Here is a 16,433-nt window from a genome sequence, read left to right on the forward strand (position 1 = left end):
CACACACACACACACACACACACACACACACACACAAAAGACTCTTAAGGTGGGAGATCTTATCCAGTCATCGGATAGAGCCCCACTGAGAAAGAGAGGACTCTGTCAGCCTGATTGTTTTCAAACTAGAGCATCAGCTTTTCTTTAGTGTTTAGGTTGGAACTGAGACACAAGCTTCTCAGGGGTCTCAAGTCTGCTAAACTTTCAACAGAACTTCCATATCTGTTCTTTAGGTTCTGAGGTCTTTGTATTAATATCAGAATAAAATCATTTGTTCTTCTTATACTCAAATTAACCAACACACCATGCAAAAGTTAGGATTTACTAGATTTATAATAACATAGACAATGTCCTATAAAAAAGCAAGCAATTATTATTAATACACATGAATACCAAAATTTAGTATATTTATATATGTATATAAATAACCTTATTCTTGTGTTCTGACAATCAGTGTGTTGATAAGACCTTTCCATGATTTGCTCATGCTGGATACTTCGATTCCCAATTACATTTCATTATTTTGCATGTATTCCAATTCCTTGGTAAATTCCTTCACTTAAATTCCACAATTAAATCTTCTTATCATTATTTATCCATTTCATATCATTTTCTTAAAATACTATTGTAGTTATTTTAAAGTCCTTGATTGTCATCCCCAATGAATGAATGTGTTTATTTTTACTGTCTTGTATATTGATCAGAAGGACTCACCCATTTCCATATGATGAATTTGTTTATTTTATGTAATATAGCTTTTTTTTAAAATTTTTTATTGTTGGCTGTTCAAAACATTACATAGTTCTTGATATATCATATTTCACACTTTGATTCAAGTGGGTTATGAGCTCCCATTTTTACCCCATATACAGATTGCAGAATCACATCAGTTACACATCCATTGATTTACATATTGCCATACTAGTGTCTGTTGTGTTCTGCTGCCTTTCCTATCCTCTACTATCCCCCCTCCCCTCCCCTCCCCTCCCCTCTTCTCTCTCTGCCCCCTCTACTGACATTCATTTGTCCCCCTTGTATTATTTTTCCCTTTCCCCTCACTTCCTCTTGTATGTACTTTTGTATAACTCTGAGGGTCTCCTTCCATTTCCATGCAATTTCCCTTCTCTCTCCCTTTCCCTCCCACCTCTCATCCCTGTTTAATGTTAATCTTCTTCTCATGCTCTTCGACCCTACTCTGTTCTTAGTTACTCTCCTTATATCAAAGAAGACATTTGGCATTTGTTTTTTAGGGATTGGCTAGCTTCACTTAGCATAATCTGCTCTAATGCCATCCATTTCCCTGTAAATTCTATGATTTTGTCATTTTTTAATGCAGAGTAATACTCCATTGTGTATAAATGCCACATTTTTTTATCCATTCATCTATTGAAGGGCATCTAGGTTGGTTCCACAGTCTTGCTATTGTGAATTGTGCTGCTATGAACATCGATGTAGCAGTGTCCCTGTAGCATGCTCTTTTTAGGTCTTTAGGGAATAGACCAAGAAGGGGAATAGCTGGGTCAAATGGTGGCTCCATTCCCAGCTTTCCAAGAAATCTCCATACTGCTTTCCAAATTGGCTGCACCAATTTGCAGTCCCACCAGCAATGTACAAGTGTACCCTTTTCCCCACATCCTCGCCAGCACTTGTTGTTGTTTGACTTCATAATGGCTGCCAATCTAACTGGAGTGAGATGGTATCTTAGGGTGGTTTTGATTTGCATTTCTCTGACTGCTAGAGATGGTGAGCATTTTTTCATGTACTTGTTGATTGATTGTATGTCCTCCTCTGAGAAGTGTCTGTTCAGGTCCTTGGCCCATTTGTTGATTGGGTTGTTTGTTCTCTTATTGTCTAATTTTTTGAGTTCTTTGTATACTCTGGATATTAGGGCTCTATCTGAAGTGTGAGGAGTAAAGATTTGTTCCCAGGATGTAGGCTCTCTATTTACCTCTATTATTGTTTCTTTTGCTGAGAAAAAACTTTTTAGTTTGAGTAAGTCCCATTTGTTGATTCTAGTTATTAACTTCCACAGTATGTAGATCGTAGCCAACTTTTTCTTCTATCAGACGGCGGGTCTCTGATTTGATATCAAGCTCCTTGATCCATTTTGAATTAACTTTTGTGCATGGCGAGAGAAAGGGATTCAGTTTCATTTTGTTGCATATGGATTTCCAGTTTTCCCAGCACCATTTGTTGAAGATGCTATCCTTCCTCCATTGCATGCTTTTAGCCCCTTTATCAAATATAAGATAGTTGTAGTTTTGTGGATTGGTTTCTGTGTCCTCTATTCTGTACCATTGGTCCACCCGCCTGTTTTGGTACCAGTACCATGCTGTTTTTGTTACTATTGCTCTGTAGTATAGTTTGAAGTCTGGTATCGCTATACCACCTGATTCACACTTCCTGCTTAGCATTGTTTTTGCTATTCTGGGTCGTTTATTTTTCCATATGAATTTCATGATTCCTTTCTCTATTTCTACAAGAAATGCAGTTGGGATTTTGATTGGCATTGCATTAAACCTATAGAGAACTTTTGGTAATATCGCCATTTTGATGATGTTAGTTCTGCCTATCCATGAACAGGGTATATTTTTCCATCTTCTATTTCTCTCTTTAGGGTTCTGTAGTTTTCATTGTATAAGTCTTTCACCTCTTTTGTTAGGTTGATTCCCAAGTATTTTATTTTTTTTTGAAGATATTGTGAATGGAGTGGTTGTCCTCATTTCCATTTCAGAGGATTTGTCACTGATATATAGGAATGCCTTTGATTTATGCGTGTTGATTTTATATCCTGCCACTTTGATGAATTCATTTATTAGCTCTAATAGTTTCTTTGTAGACCCTTTTGGGTCTGCTAGGTATAGAATCATGTCAGCTGCAAATAGTGATAATTTAAGTTCTTCTTTTCCTATTTTGATGCCTTTAATTTCTTTCGTCTGTCTAATTGCTCTGGCCAGTGTTTCGAGAACTATGTTGAACAGAAGTGGTGAGAGAGGGCATCCCTGTCTTGTTCCAGATTTTAGAGGGAATGCCTTCAATGTTTCTCCATTCAGAATGATGCTAGCCTGAGGCTTAGCATAGATTGCTTTTACAATATTGAGGTATGTTCCTGTTATCCCTAGTTTTTCTAGAGTTTTGAACATAAAGAGATGCTGTACTTTGTCGAATGCTTTTTTCTGCATCTATCGAGATGATCATATGGTTCTTATTTTTAAGTCTATTGATGTGGTGAATAACATTTATTGATTTCCGTATATTGAACCAGCCTTGCATCCCAGGGATGAATCCTACTTGATCATGGTGCACAATTTTTTGATATGTTTTTGTATCCGATTCGCCAGAATTTTATTGAGGATTTTTGCATCTAGGTTCATTAGAGATATTGGTCTGTAGTTTTCTTTCTTTGAAGTGTCTTTGTCTGGTTTAGGTATCAGGGTGATGTTGGCCTCGTAGAATGAATTTGGAAGTTCTCCCTCTTTTTCTATTTCCTGAAGTAGCTTGAAAAGTATTGGTATTAGTTCCTCATTAAAGGTTTTGTGAAACTCTGCTGTATACCCATCCGGTCCTGGGCTTTTCTTAGTTGGTAGTCTTTTGATGGTTTCTTCTATTTCCTCAATTGATATTGGTCTCTTTAGGTTGTCTATATCCTCCTGACTCAATCTGGGCAGATCATATGACTTAAGAAATTTATTGATGCCTTCACTATCTTCTAATTTATTGGAGTATAAGGATTCAAAATAGTTTTTGATTATCTTCTGTATATCTGAAGTGTCTGTTGTGATATTGCCTTTTTCATCCCGTATGCTAGTAATTTGAGTTCTCTCTCTTCTTCTCTTCGCTAGCATGGCTAAGGGTCTGTTGATTTTGTTTATTTTTTCAAAGAACCAACTTTTAGTTTTGTCAATTTTTTCAATTGTTTCTTTGTTTCGATTTCATTAATTTCAGCTCTGATTTTAATTATTTCTTGCCTTCTACTTCTGTTGCTGTTGTTTTGCTCTTCTTTTTCTAGGATTTTGAGATGAAGTATGAGATCATTTATTTGTTGGTTTTTTCTTTTTTTAAGGAATGTACTCCAAGCAATGAATTTTCCTCTTAGAACTGCTTTCAATGTGTCCCATAGATTCCGATATGTTGTGTCTGTGTTTTCATTTATCTCTAAGAATTTTTTAATTTCCTCCTTGATGTCTTCTATAAGGCATTGATCATTCAGTAACCTATTGTTCATTCTCCAAATGATGTATTCTTTTTCCTTCCTTCTTTTATCGTTGATTTTCAGTTCCATTCCATTATGATCAGATAGGATGCATGGTATTATCTCTACTCTTTTATATTGTCTAAGAGTTGCCCTGTGACATAATATATGATCTATTTTTGAGAAGGATCCATGTGCTGCTGAGAAAAAAGTGTAACTGCTTGATGTTGGGTGGTATATTCTATATATGTCAAATAAGTCTAGGTTATTAATTGTGTTATTGAGTTCTATAGTTTCCTTATTCAACTTTTGTTTGAAAGATCTGTCCATTGGTGAGAGAGGTGTGTTGAAGTCTCCCATGATTTTGGTATGGTGGTCTATTAGACTCTTGAACTTGAGAAGAGTTTGTTTGATGAACATAGCTGCACCATTGTTTGGGGCATATATATTTATGATTGTTATGTCTTGTTGGTGTATGGTTCCCTTAAGCAGTATGTAGTGTCCCTCTTTATCCCTTTTGATTAACTTTGGCTTGAAATCTATTTTATTTGATATGAGTATGGACACTCCTGCTTGTTTCCGAAGTCCATATGAGTGATATGATTTTTCCTAACCTTTCACCTTCAGCCTATGTATGTCTTTTCCTATCAAATGCGTCTCCTGTAGGCAGCATATTGTTGGGTCTTGTTTTGTGATCCATTCTACTAGCCTGTGTCTCTTGATTGGTGAGTTTAAGCCATTAACATTTAGGGTTATTATTGAGATATGGGTTGTTCTTCCAGCCATATTTGTTTATTTATGTTACTAAACATGGTTTGTTTTCCTCTTTGATTATTTTTCCCCCCTTTACTGTCTTACCTCCCACTGTTGGTTTTCATTGTTATTTTCCATTTCCTCTTCCTGTAATGTTTTGCCAAGGATGTTTTGAAGAGATGGTTTTCTAGCTGCAAATTCTTTTAACGTTTGTTTGTCGTGGAAGGTTTTAATTTCATCTTCCATCCTGAAGCTTAATTTCGCTGGAAACACAATTCTTGGTTGGAACCCATTTTCTTTCAGTGTTTGAAATATGTTATTCCAGGATCTTCTAGCTTTCAGAGTCTGTGTTGAAAGATCAGCTGTTATCCTGATTGGCTTACCCCTAAATGTGATCTGCTTCCTTTCTCTTGTAGCTTTTAAAATTCTCTCCTTATTCTGTATGTTGGGCATCTTCATTATAATGTGTCTAGGTGTGGGTCTCATATGATTTTGCACATTCGGCGTCCTGTAGGCTTCTAGGATTTGGGATTCTGTCTTATTCTTCAAGTCTGGGAAGTTTTCTCGTATTATTTCTTTGAATAGATTGCTCATTCCTTTGGTTTGAAACTCTGTCCCTTACTGTATCCCAATGACTCTTAAATTTGGTCTCTTGATGTTATCCCATATTTCTTGGATGTTCTGCTCATGGTTTCTTAACAGTCTTGCTGAGCTGTCTATGTTCTTTTCAAGTTGAAATACTTTATCTTCATTGTCTGATGTTCTATCTTCTAAGTGTTCTACTCTGCTGGTAGTATTCTCAATTGAGTTTTTAAGTTGGTTTATTGCTTCCTGCCTTTCTAGGATTTCTGTTTGTTTTTTATAACCTCTATCTCCCTGTATAGTTGATCTTTTGCTTCTTGGATTTGTTTATGTAATTCATTGTTGAAGTGATCTTTCATTGTCTGATTTTGCTGTCTGATGTCTTCCTTGAGACTCCAGATCATCTGAAGCATGTATATCTTGAATTCTTTATCTGACATTCCATCTGCTGCAGCTATTACCTCTTCTAACATTGAGTTGACCTGCATTGCTTGTGGTCCTTTCTTACCTTGTGTCTTCATACTGTTCGCGTTCCTTTCTACTTGGTGAAACTGTTGTGCTATTGAATTTTCCCCCTATATATTTATATTGGTCTTGTATAGTTGCAAAGTCTCCCTCGCAGATGCGGGCGGCGGCTCTGCCCCTCCTCCAATTGGGGCAATATGCCTACCACGCCGGCAGGCCGCTGGGCCTGCTCTGCCGGTCGGTAGCAGGTCCACCTACCTTGCAGGCACGGGCGGCGGCTCTGTCCCTCTGCAGGCCTCTGGGGCTCTTCTGCCAGTGGGTCGCAGGTCCGCCTACCTTGCATGCACGGGGGGGGGGGGCGGCTCTACCCTTCCTCAGGCCACTGGGCCTGTTCTGTCTGTCGGTTGCAGGTCTGGCCTGTTCTGTTGGTGGTCGCAGTTCTGCCTACTTTGCAGGCGCAGGCAGCGGCACTGCCCCTCTGCAGGCCTCTGGGGCTCTTCTGCCAGTGGGTCGCAGGTCCGCCTACCTTGCATGCACGGGGGGGGGGGGCGGCTCTACCCTTCCTCAGGCCACTGGGCCTGTTCTGTCTGTCGGTTGCAGGTCTGGCCTGTTCTGTTGGTGGTCACAGTTCCGTCTACCTTGCAGGCGCGGGGGGAGGGGGCGGCTCTGCCTCTCAGCAGGCCGCTGCTCCTCTTCTGCCGGTGGGTCGCAGGCCCGCTTACCTTGCAGGAGTGATTGGAAGCTCTGTCCCTCCGCGGGCCACTGGGCCTTTTCTCTGTAATATAGCTTTTTATATATAACTCTCTGATCTGAGTTTGTTTCTCAGTGTGGGCCAATTTGTCTAGCATGCATAAGGACAAATTGAGATCTTAGTTGTAAAGGATCACTGTGTAAAATCACCAATACCCTTTATTATATGGAAAAGAAAAAAGCTTACATGCATGCAGGTCTCATTCTCATCCTAATAACTTGCCATGATAGCACATGATGTAACACAACACTACTGTCTTTAAAAACTGACTTTCTTTTGTGCATATATTTTCCTCCTTTGATGTCATGGTCCCAAGATATCTTGCATAATTATTCTTTTTGTCTTCCAAACTTTTTTTTTTTTTTTTGCCTGAGGTGAATCCCCATCACTATGCACAAGTAATGAGAAAGTGAAGCTCTCTGTAATTTCATACACCTGGTGGAAACATCAATAAATGGTCTTATGCTGTGAAAATAAGGAAGCTTATAAAAATATTGGAGCTGCATAAATGAAAACTCACACTTAAATCTCATTGTTTTAGTGGAACTAAACAGAGAGTATTTTGTCATATTACACATACATGGAGTATATGATGGTTATACAAGATGTGGAGTTAAATTGGTCATGCATTCACAAATGAACACAGGAAATTTATGTCTGATTCATTCTCCTATCTTTCCTATTCTCCTTCCCTCTCTCTTCCTTTCATCCCTTTGTCTAATTCTATTAAATTCTATAGACCCCTCCTTATTGTGTGTTAGCATCCACATAACATATAGAAGATTCAGCTTTGGTCTGAGGGACTGTATTATTTCACTTAGCATGATAGTCTCCATTTCCATCCATTTACCTACAGATGCCATAATATCATTCTTCTTTATGAGTAATATTCCATGTGTGTGTGTGTGTGTGTGTGTATGTTGATATATATGTGATATATGTGTGTGTATCTCATTTTCTTTATCCATTCATCTGCTGAATGGCACCTAGTTGTGTTCCATTGCTTAGCTATTGTAAATTCAGCTGCTATAAATATTGATGTGTTTAGGTCACTGTGGTATGGAGATTTTAAGTCCTATTGAGAAGTGGGATAACTGGGTCAAATGTTGATTCAATTCCTAGTTTCCTGAAGAATTTCCATGCTGGTTTTCATAGTGGTTGCACGAATTTGCTGTCCCACCAACAATGTATGAGTGAACGTTTTTCTCTATGTGTTCGCCAAAATTTATTGTTACTTGTATTTGTGACAATTGACATTCTGAGTTCCTCTGTATTACTCATGGCTCAAAGTAATTTAGAGGTCAGAGAATATGTTGTGCTTACTCATCTTGAGTAAGAAAATTTACTCTTTGCTGATACATGTGTCTGTGATTAAGAGACATAGTTTACAAAATTAAAAAAAATATTGCATTGGATTTCAATTTTTATTCCCTCTACTTTTGAGTTTATATTGAACCAGGAAAAAATGGCTTGTGTGTTGGCTTTCTGGACTATTCTGACTGTGTATGGAACTGTATTCTTGCAACCAGTCTATAGATCAGTAGGAATTAGGATGTTTTTTCAGTACGCACTTTATGTTTCTCATTCCTCAGTTATCTTTGTTGGATTTTTTTGTCATATGTTCCTTTCTATAAAGAAAGTTTGGTATATCTGAAACATTGTTTTTCTAGTATAATTTGCCATCAAAGTTGTTATACCTTTTAACAGTTATCTTTGAAAACATTTTATACTCAGTTCTAGGTAACACAAACCTCTCCCAATAGTGACAACAGAGAGCCAATATTGTTGGCATACACAGCTTGGTAAATGTCCTGATCAATGTAGCTGAGAATAGATAATAGGTTTAGTCACATTCTAAAATTTACTGATTTTGAATGCTCTTGTGGATGTCAGTTTCATTTTCTGAAACACTTCACAATTTGCAATGGACCATAGATAATTTGAAAGATTTCGAAAACATGAGTGCAGTTGACAATTTTGTCCATCTTTATCATATTCTGGTTTTTCACTAATCCATTGAGGAAATGTGGATAACTGAATTTTGACAATAGTATGAGTGGTTTTAATTGAACAAAGGCTATTTTTGTAAAACTTCATTTGAAAGAATTAAGTTTTCACACACAGAAATATAAACAAAAAATCAATCTAAAAATTTAGCTTTATGGAAAAAAAAGAATAAAAACAAACAATAGATTTAAATGTAAAATCTAAACAGTGTAGAACTACTAGAACTAAACACAGAAGTAGGTCGTTAAGACTTGGAATAGGCAAGAATTCTAAAGTACATTAGCAAAAGCATAATCCATAAAAACAACATTTTAAAAATAGACTGCTTTAAAATTGAAATAGTTTTCTCTTGTACCACTATTGTTAAGATCATAAAAATGAATACTGGGAAAACATTTTCAAATCACTTACCTTACAAAGGAAACATTGGAAAATATGCAAAGAATGGCCAAAAAAATAACAGCTTGAAAAGAAATAAACAAATGCATAAAAGTGTTAAATATTTAACATACTTGTGATATATAGAAGATAATATTCACATAAATGATGTCCACTATCAATAAGCATAATTAAAATTAAAATTAAGACCCTTAATAAATATTGTTATAAATGTGTTCTAATAGCTAAATTTAAGATAAAATAAATTTTAAGGTAACAAAATTCAAAATTGGTGACTATTACCTATGACTAGAGGTAATTCAGTGCAAAGAATGATCTTTTTAAACCAAGTGTATCCCTCTATCAGTTTTTAAATGTGTATAAATCTATTACTGTTTGCCATAGCTATATCAAATGTTACTCTCTGTTGTGTTTTGTGATTATACATCTAAATAGGTTTGTTTCTCTGGGTATTACAGATTCCCGATCCATTGTATTACACTCATTACATTAGAGAAGCCAACATTAACCTGAGCTGGTCCTTTACTGTGAACTTCATGTACTCACTGCTTGGAATTTTATTTTTGATGATAGAGGTCAGGTTCTGATCATAGAGTGTCTTACTGGTCACTTGGGAGTTCATTTTTAAATTAGATTTTGTAGCTTCTCTTCCAGGTTTCTATGATGAAATGTTACATAGGAGTTTTGTAAGAAAGTTCTGCATGCCTTTTTCCAGTTTATACACCTGAAAGGAACAGGGAAGACATTCTCTTGAAAACTTTACCCCATGTCTCCCCATCTCTAAATTAGGGCATGATGTTGCTTACCTGACCAAGGTAGATATGATGAAGAAGACCCATGTTCAAGATAACATAGGGGTTTGGCTAGGTTCATAACTCTGTCATTATAATTTTCAATGACAGAAAAATTTTCCAGCTCAACACATTACGTGGGTTGTATCTTTTTAAAGATATTTAAATTTATATGTTAAGCAAAGTGTTTATAGCCCTCTAGTGTTTTGATGTTTTTAAGCTCAGCTTTCTTAATTTAAAAAAAACAAGAGGGGGGGCAGGGAGGGGAGACTTTATGAAAAAATATATGGTCATGTAGAATTTTGGTTGTACCAGAATCCTTGATTGGCAACAGAATTGTTTAATTCAATTAGAGGTCTCCTTGGGAAAGAAGTTGATCCCTAGAGCAGAAAATATTTACTACATAAAGAACATTATTAGATCTGCCAATGGACTACATTTGAGAAAGCAGTGGGCCTATTTTTCAAATAAAATAAATTACTGACATAAGAAAGCAACTTCTCTTTCATTTTGCTCTTACTTCTTAATCAGTCAATAAAGGTAAGCATTGTATTTGACCATGATCCAAATAGGTAAAAATCAATACTGATGTCTAACACAAATTTATTGTATACATTTCCGTATATTTAACATTTAAATGTAGAAAGTTTTGAAAATGTGTTCTTTATTTGAAAACACTGATTCACATGGATTTTGTACTTAGTTGTAACATCAAAGGATATAAAAATGTAATGTGCTTCTTAAACTAATGAACCCATATCTTAATGACTATCATCATTTTCTGTATCATCATCATTTTACATGCAAACATTTAAGATGTTACTATGTGTTAAGAATGTATTTTGTATGCAATGAATCTAGGGATATTATGTTATAAAACAGAATTTTGTACTATTAACCAACAAGTAGGTAAAAAGTATTATTGAAATGGCTTTGCATTTTATCCTGGAATTATCAAATGATAATATCATTATCATTATTATTATTTGCTTGCTATTTTTATCATTGTTCCTATATCACTCTTTAGGCTGAATTTTAAATGAATAAGTGAATGAAATATCATTAATATGCAGGACAGTATAGTAAAACATTTCCTGAATAGTCTCAAACTGAATCATCTTTGAAATATTATTAAAGACAGACTACAGATTATTTTAAAAACTCAATTACAGTTGTTTTCTATATGGGGGTGCACCTATTTCTTTTTGTTTCCTTCAATTTGGTTGTAAGTAATGCATGTAATTGAACATTCAGATTTTTTCATTCATATACACCTATGTCATGCTCAAATCAGAGCAAATGTGTCTCCTCAAATATCTATCAGTCCTTTATGGTGAAAACCTCCAAATTATTTTAGTTCACTTGAAATAACAATATAATTTTGTTATCTATAGTCTCACTCCTTTTAATGGCATACCAAACCTCCCAGTGCAAATAACTAGGATTCATACACATTAAGCAACTCACTGATCCCTCCAGTGTCCAGTCCCCCCAGTTCATTAACTTCCATCATTCTAGTCTTCGTTTGATGAGATCAACTTAGAGCATCTTTGCAGTGATCAAAATAAAAATACAAGAGGCTTGCTGAGGATGTGGCTCAGTGGTAGAATGCTTGCATATCAGATATAAAACCTCAGCTTTATTTGATAGCAATGCAAAATAAGTAAACAAAATAAATAAATAATAGACCTATGCAATTGTAGAAGATAGTATTTTTATATATTTATACACATATACATATGCATTCATACATATATATGCATTCATACATATATATATATATATATATATATATATATATATATATATATATATAGTATAGGCTTTAAATAATTACTTTCATATAAAAGATGGTAAAGTTAATGTATATTTAACTTTCCTTCTTGAATTCACAGAAAATCCTTTGGATACTCAAGTTTTCTCACTGCATTGCTACTTTCACACTTCCCTCTAAACATCTTTGAAGTTGAAATCTGGTAACTGTCCACACTTAATGGGTCTCTGCATATGATTAGAGTTGTGTCTCCCCTTTGCAGTGAATTATTCTCTTTTAGCATGTGAATGACTTAACTCAGGAGGTAGATGGGAAAAAAATGCTACTTTTGCAAAAGTAAATGAAACTACAAAAATGCCTACTCACCCTCACTCCCAACTTTATCACACAGAACAAATGAACCATGACATACATGTAAGACATGCTCAATCCATAGCTGAAGGTCTGCGTTTTGTCTGGGAACCAGTCTTACACCTTTGGGATTGGTCCAATGAAGCAGTCACTGTGACATACATGCAATTTATTCAGAAGGTAAGCAAATGAAATTTTCTGAAGCAATTATGCAATCCAATGCACATAAAATCTGTAGACAATCTTAAGAAATTTATAATCTAGGACCAGAGATAAAGTCAGAACATAGGAAATGCAAATAATCACATTCCAATATAATTTTACACATCAATGCACTCCCACACACAAGGGAATTGACTTAATGAAACAAACAAGGTCAACAACATACAGCACAGAGAGCACTGAGTGATTTAAGATGACCTCAGAGATGAGTTGATATTACTGCTTTTTTTTACAAAATAAATAAGTAAAGTAAGTGTGCACATTTTAGTCAGAATTACTTTCTGGACATGGGTGTACATGTGTATACTTCTCCCTGTTGAGCTTTCCAGACAATGAAGACATATAGATTTCTTTTTTTTTCAAAACTACAAAATCTGAATAAAGTGTATAATTACCCTTGTATATACTTTAAATTGAAATACAAACACATGATCCAGTAAGAAATCATTTTCAAAAATTTATAATGCGCAGTTTATTATTATTTCTTCATAATAAAATCACCAAGAATCAGAAAGTCAAAGATGAACTGGATGATGGAAGTGTGACAGAAAAAAAATATATAAAAATTGAATTTTTTCATTTATCAGAACAATGCCAAAGGTTACACAAAATATTTATTAAAAATTAAATAAACTTTGAATTGCTAATAAAGGGAAATAGATCAGAGACCCTTTCTCCTCAGAAAGACAAGGCAACTGAACAATGAAATCATGGCTGTATTTAATACAATTTTTACCAGGAGTGCATTTATGTAAAAAAAAAAAATATGCTAAGCTATAATCTTAGAACCCCTAAAAGTTTTTGTTCAAAAGTAAACACAGAAATCAGTAGGTTTGCCATCACTGCATTATACATGAGAACACAAAAGCCCAAGAAGCAAAATGATTTGTACTTCTGGTTCACTCTTTCCCACAGATGAAGTATGAAGAGATACAAGCTGAAGAAAATGTCTCCACAGTGGTGCAGTTTGTTCTGCTGGGATTTTCTGAACTTCCAAACCTCCAAGGCTTTCTATCTGGGGTGTTCTCCATCATTTACATGGTTATCCTCATTGGGAACAGTCTCATAGTCATAATAACCAGGCTGGACCCTGCCCTGCACAAACCCATGTATTTTTTCCTGGCACATTTTTCTATACTGGAAATCTGTTATGTTTCAGTCACACTCCCGAGGTATCTGGTCAGTCTTTGGACTTGGGATAGGAGCATCTCTCTACTGAGCTGTGCCACCCAAATGTGCCTCTTCCTTGCAGTGGGAACTGCAGAATGTTTCCTCCTGGCTGTGATGGCCTATGACCGCTACGTGGCCATCTGCAACCCTCTGCACTATCCTGTAGTCATGACCCCAAAGAAGTGCCATCAACTGGCCATTGGCTCCTGGCTCGGGGGAATGCCAGTCCAAATAGGGCAAACATGCCGAATATTCTCTCTGCATTTCTGTCATACTAACCAAATCAACCACTTCTTCTGTGACATACCCCCAATTCTCAAGCTAGCCTGTGGGGACACCTCTATACAGGAGATATCTATCTATGTAGTAGTGATGTTGGTTGCTGCGGTCCCTTTTCTGTTGATACTAGCCTCTTATAGCAAGATCATTTCCACAATTCTGAAGTTGCCAACAGCCCAAGGACGCACTAAGGCATTCTCCACTTGCTCCTCCCACCTGCTGGTTGTAGTTTTATTTTTTGGAACAGCTTCGATTACCTACTTCAGTCCCAAATCAAATCATTCTGCAGGAACTGACAAACTGCTCTCTCTTTTCTATACTATAGTGACTCCCACATTCAATCCTGTGATATACACCCTCAGGAACCAGGATGTGATTGCTGAATTCAAAAGACTCTTGCTTAAAACATAGTGTTCAGAGTTTACTAGAGGTTGTTTTACCATATATCACAGTTATCAGAGAAATATTTCAACTCTCTGCATTCTCCTTTTGGAGGGTAATGTTTTTTCAAGCTTATGATGTAATTTGTTATATTTAAATTTTATCCTGTAATCTATTTTGCTCACCTTATTTATGTAGGGAACTTTATCTGTCATTGTGATCACACCTAAAGAAAATAATTTCTCATGAATAAAATGTTAAAGTGTATCACATTTGCCCTAAAAATATATTAGCAGAATTTAAAATTTAAGATCTTATGCATTGAATTTAATGGAAATTTACTAAATTTAATGGAATTTACCTAAATGTCTGTACTTTTATAGACTGAAATTCATCTTTATTATATTGCAGGTGGGACACAGTTAGCAAAGGTATTCGTATAATGGATATTTATTCAGGAAATACTAAGCTGATTAAATGGAAAAGTGAATGTTACTTTGGCCTACCACAGTGTTCTAGCAAAATCTATATTTTTTTGTTATCAGTAGGAATTAAGATAACTATGCACGAAAGTAGAATACTTCCTGAATAATACCAAAAGAAAAGATGCATGCGCCAGGTAGAGTGGTGCATAGCTGCAATCCCAGAAAATCAGGTGGCTGAAGCAAGGAAATCTCAAGCTATAACCTGCCTGTTTATTTAGCAAGATCCTCAGCAAGTTAGCAAGACCCTGACACAAAATAAAAATAAATAAATAGAAACGATTGTTGGGGATCTTAGCACAGCTGTAAAACATCCCTGTGTTCAATCACTGATACCAAAAAATTATAAGGAAAATATAGAAAAAAAAAGAGTCTTACATTCATGCAGGTCTTACCTTCTCCTCCAAACAACTTGCCATGAGAGCACAAGAAATAATACAACATCACTATCTCTCAAAACTGATTTTCTTTTGCTCCATATGTTTTCCTGCTTTGATGTCATGGTTGCACAATACCTTTCATAATTATCTTTTCATCCCCCAACCTTTATTTATTTATTTATTTATTTATTTATTTATTTATTTATTTATGGTGCTGGGGATTGAACTCAGGATCTTATGCATACCAGGACTGTCCTCTACCCTGAGCCACATCCTCAGCCCTTATCTGTTTCTGTACTATACTCCATCAGTCAGGCCTAAAACTTTTCCTATTTTATGCTGTATCTATAAGTGCAGATGTGCAAGGAAGTCTTGGAAGCTATTTTCAGTAACATGTAAAGTCCTCACAGCTGCACTGCATTTCCTTACCTTTGCTTTAATGCTTTGAATTCACTCTAAACTGATTAAAATTATTAAATCTTTGAGCTGACATTGAAGAAAGGAGCATTAATCTAGACAACCAGAAATGCCCACCCATTCACTATTGCATTCTAAAATAAGTTGTCTTTCTGTATGTTTGTTTTGTGCATCTGAGCATCACTCCGTCTGTTGCTTTAAATGTGATACTCTTACAATACATGAACATGCTAGCTCCTGTCCTGGAAATATTACATTTCTACTTTATCAATCGATATGCATCTTTCACCAACTATAATAATGTTTTACATTTATTCATTTGTGTATTTTATTCCTGAAAGTATATGTGCATATTCATTTAATGCTTTATATTGAATCTGGAATTTGGCATAAAGGTCCTGAAGAAGACCATGCTAATATGACTGTGGTGATAAAGGTGAAGTTTATAGAGGAGATGCTTGTGGTAATTGTTTATTTTCTGAAATTTGTTAAAGCAGGAATCACACTGGCGCTGGCACCAACTATTCCCACAAGTTTGGATAACTGAGTTTTATGCTTCACATTCTCAGCAAAGTATTGAGTAGTTAAATGTAATTTAACTACATTTTATAACAATTAAAATTAGTTAAATACAGATAATGTTTTCTCTTGTTAACAACCAGGATTAATACAAGTTATAACTATTCACCTAAGATAAAAAAAAATATTAGAGCATCATTATTAGGAAAACATTGAAATGTAGGCTGCAATCAGATATGATTCTTGAAGAAATCACTAGCTATGTATTTTATATTAAATTTATTGAGATAACATACAATGTTATTTTTGAATAAATGGATATTCCACAATGTTAGTTACCTACACAAGTAAGCCTATTTGATTAAAAAATTGAAATTAATCTTAGTAATGTAGTTACTTTAGTTTTTTTTTTAATATTGACTATTTTCTTAGTAAGATTATCTTTGAAATGAATTGTAAATTAATGGTAAAACCCATCAATCAACATGAACATTTTAGAGTTTGTGTCTGAAATAACT

The 16,433-nt window shown here is 35.3% G+C and overlaps 1 protein-coding gene across 2 annotated transcripts; it reads left to right on the plus strand.

Annotated features, from left to right (window-relative positions):
• The first annotated feature begins 5,703 nt into the window (after nucleotides 1–5,703).
• LOC124106344 (olfactory receptor 10AG1-like) lies at nucleotides 5,704–14,147 on the plus strand. 2 transcript variants are annotated; one of them, XM_046463952.1, is made up of 2 exons: nucleotides 5,704–5,721; nucleotides 13,203–14,147. In XM_046463952.1, exons 1-2 carry the CDS (start codon nucleotides 5,704–5,706, stop codon nucleotides 14,145–14,147), a joined length of 963 nt encoding a protein of 320 aa, XP_046319908.1. The 2 variants fall into 2 exon arrangements, with proteins under 2 accessions (XP_046319908.1, XP_046319909.1); XM_046463953.1 differs by lacking the exon at nucleotides 5,704–5,721 and having other exon boundaries at nucleotides 13,197–14,147.
• Nucleotides 14,148–16,433: the final 2,286 nt, after the last annotated feature.

The sequence above is a fragment of the Marmota monax genome, unplaced genomic scaffold (assembly GCF_021218885.2).
Source record: "Marmota monax isolate L192 unplaced genomic scaffold, Marmota_monax_Labrador192_F-V1.1 WCK01_AAM20220418_F8-fsc00503, whole genome shotgun sequence".
In the NCBI taxonomy this organism is placed as follows: domain Eukaryota; kingdom Metazoa; phylum Chordata; class Mammalia; order Rodentia; family Sciuridae; genus Marmota; species Marmota monax.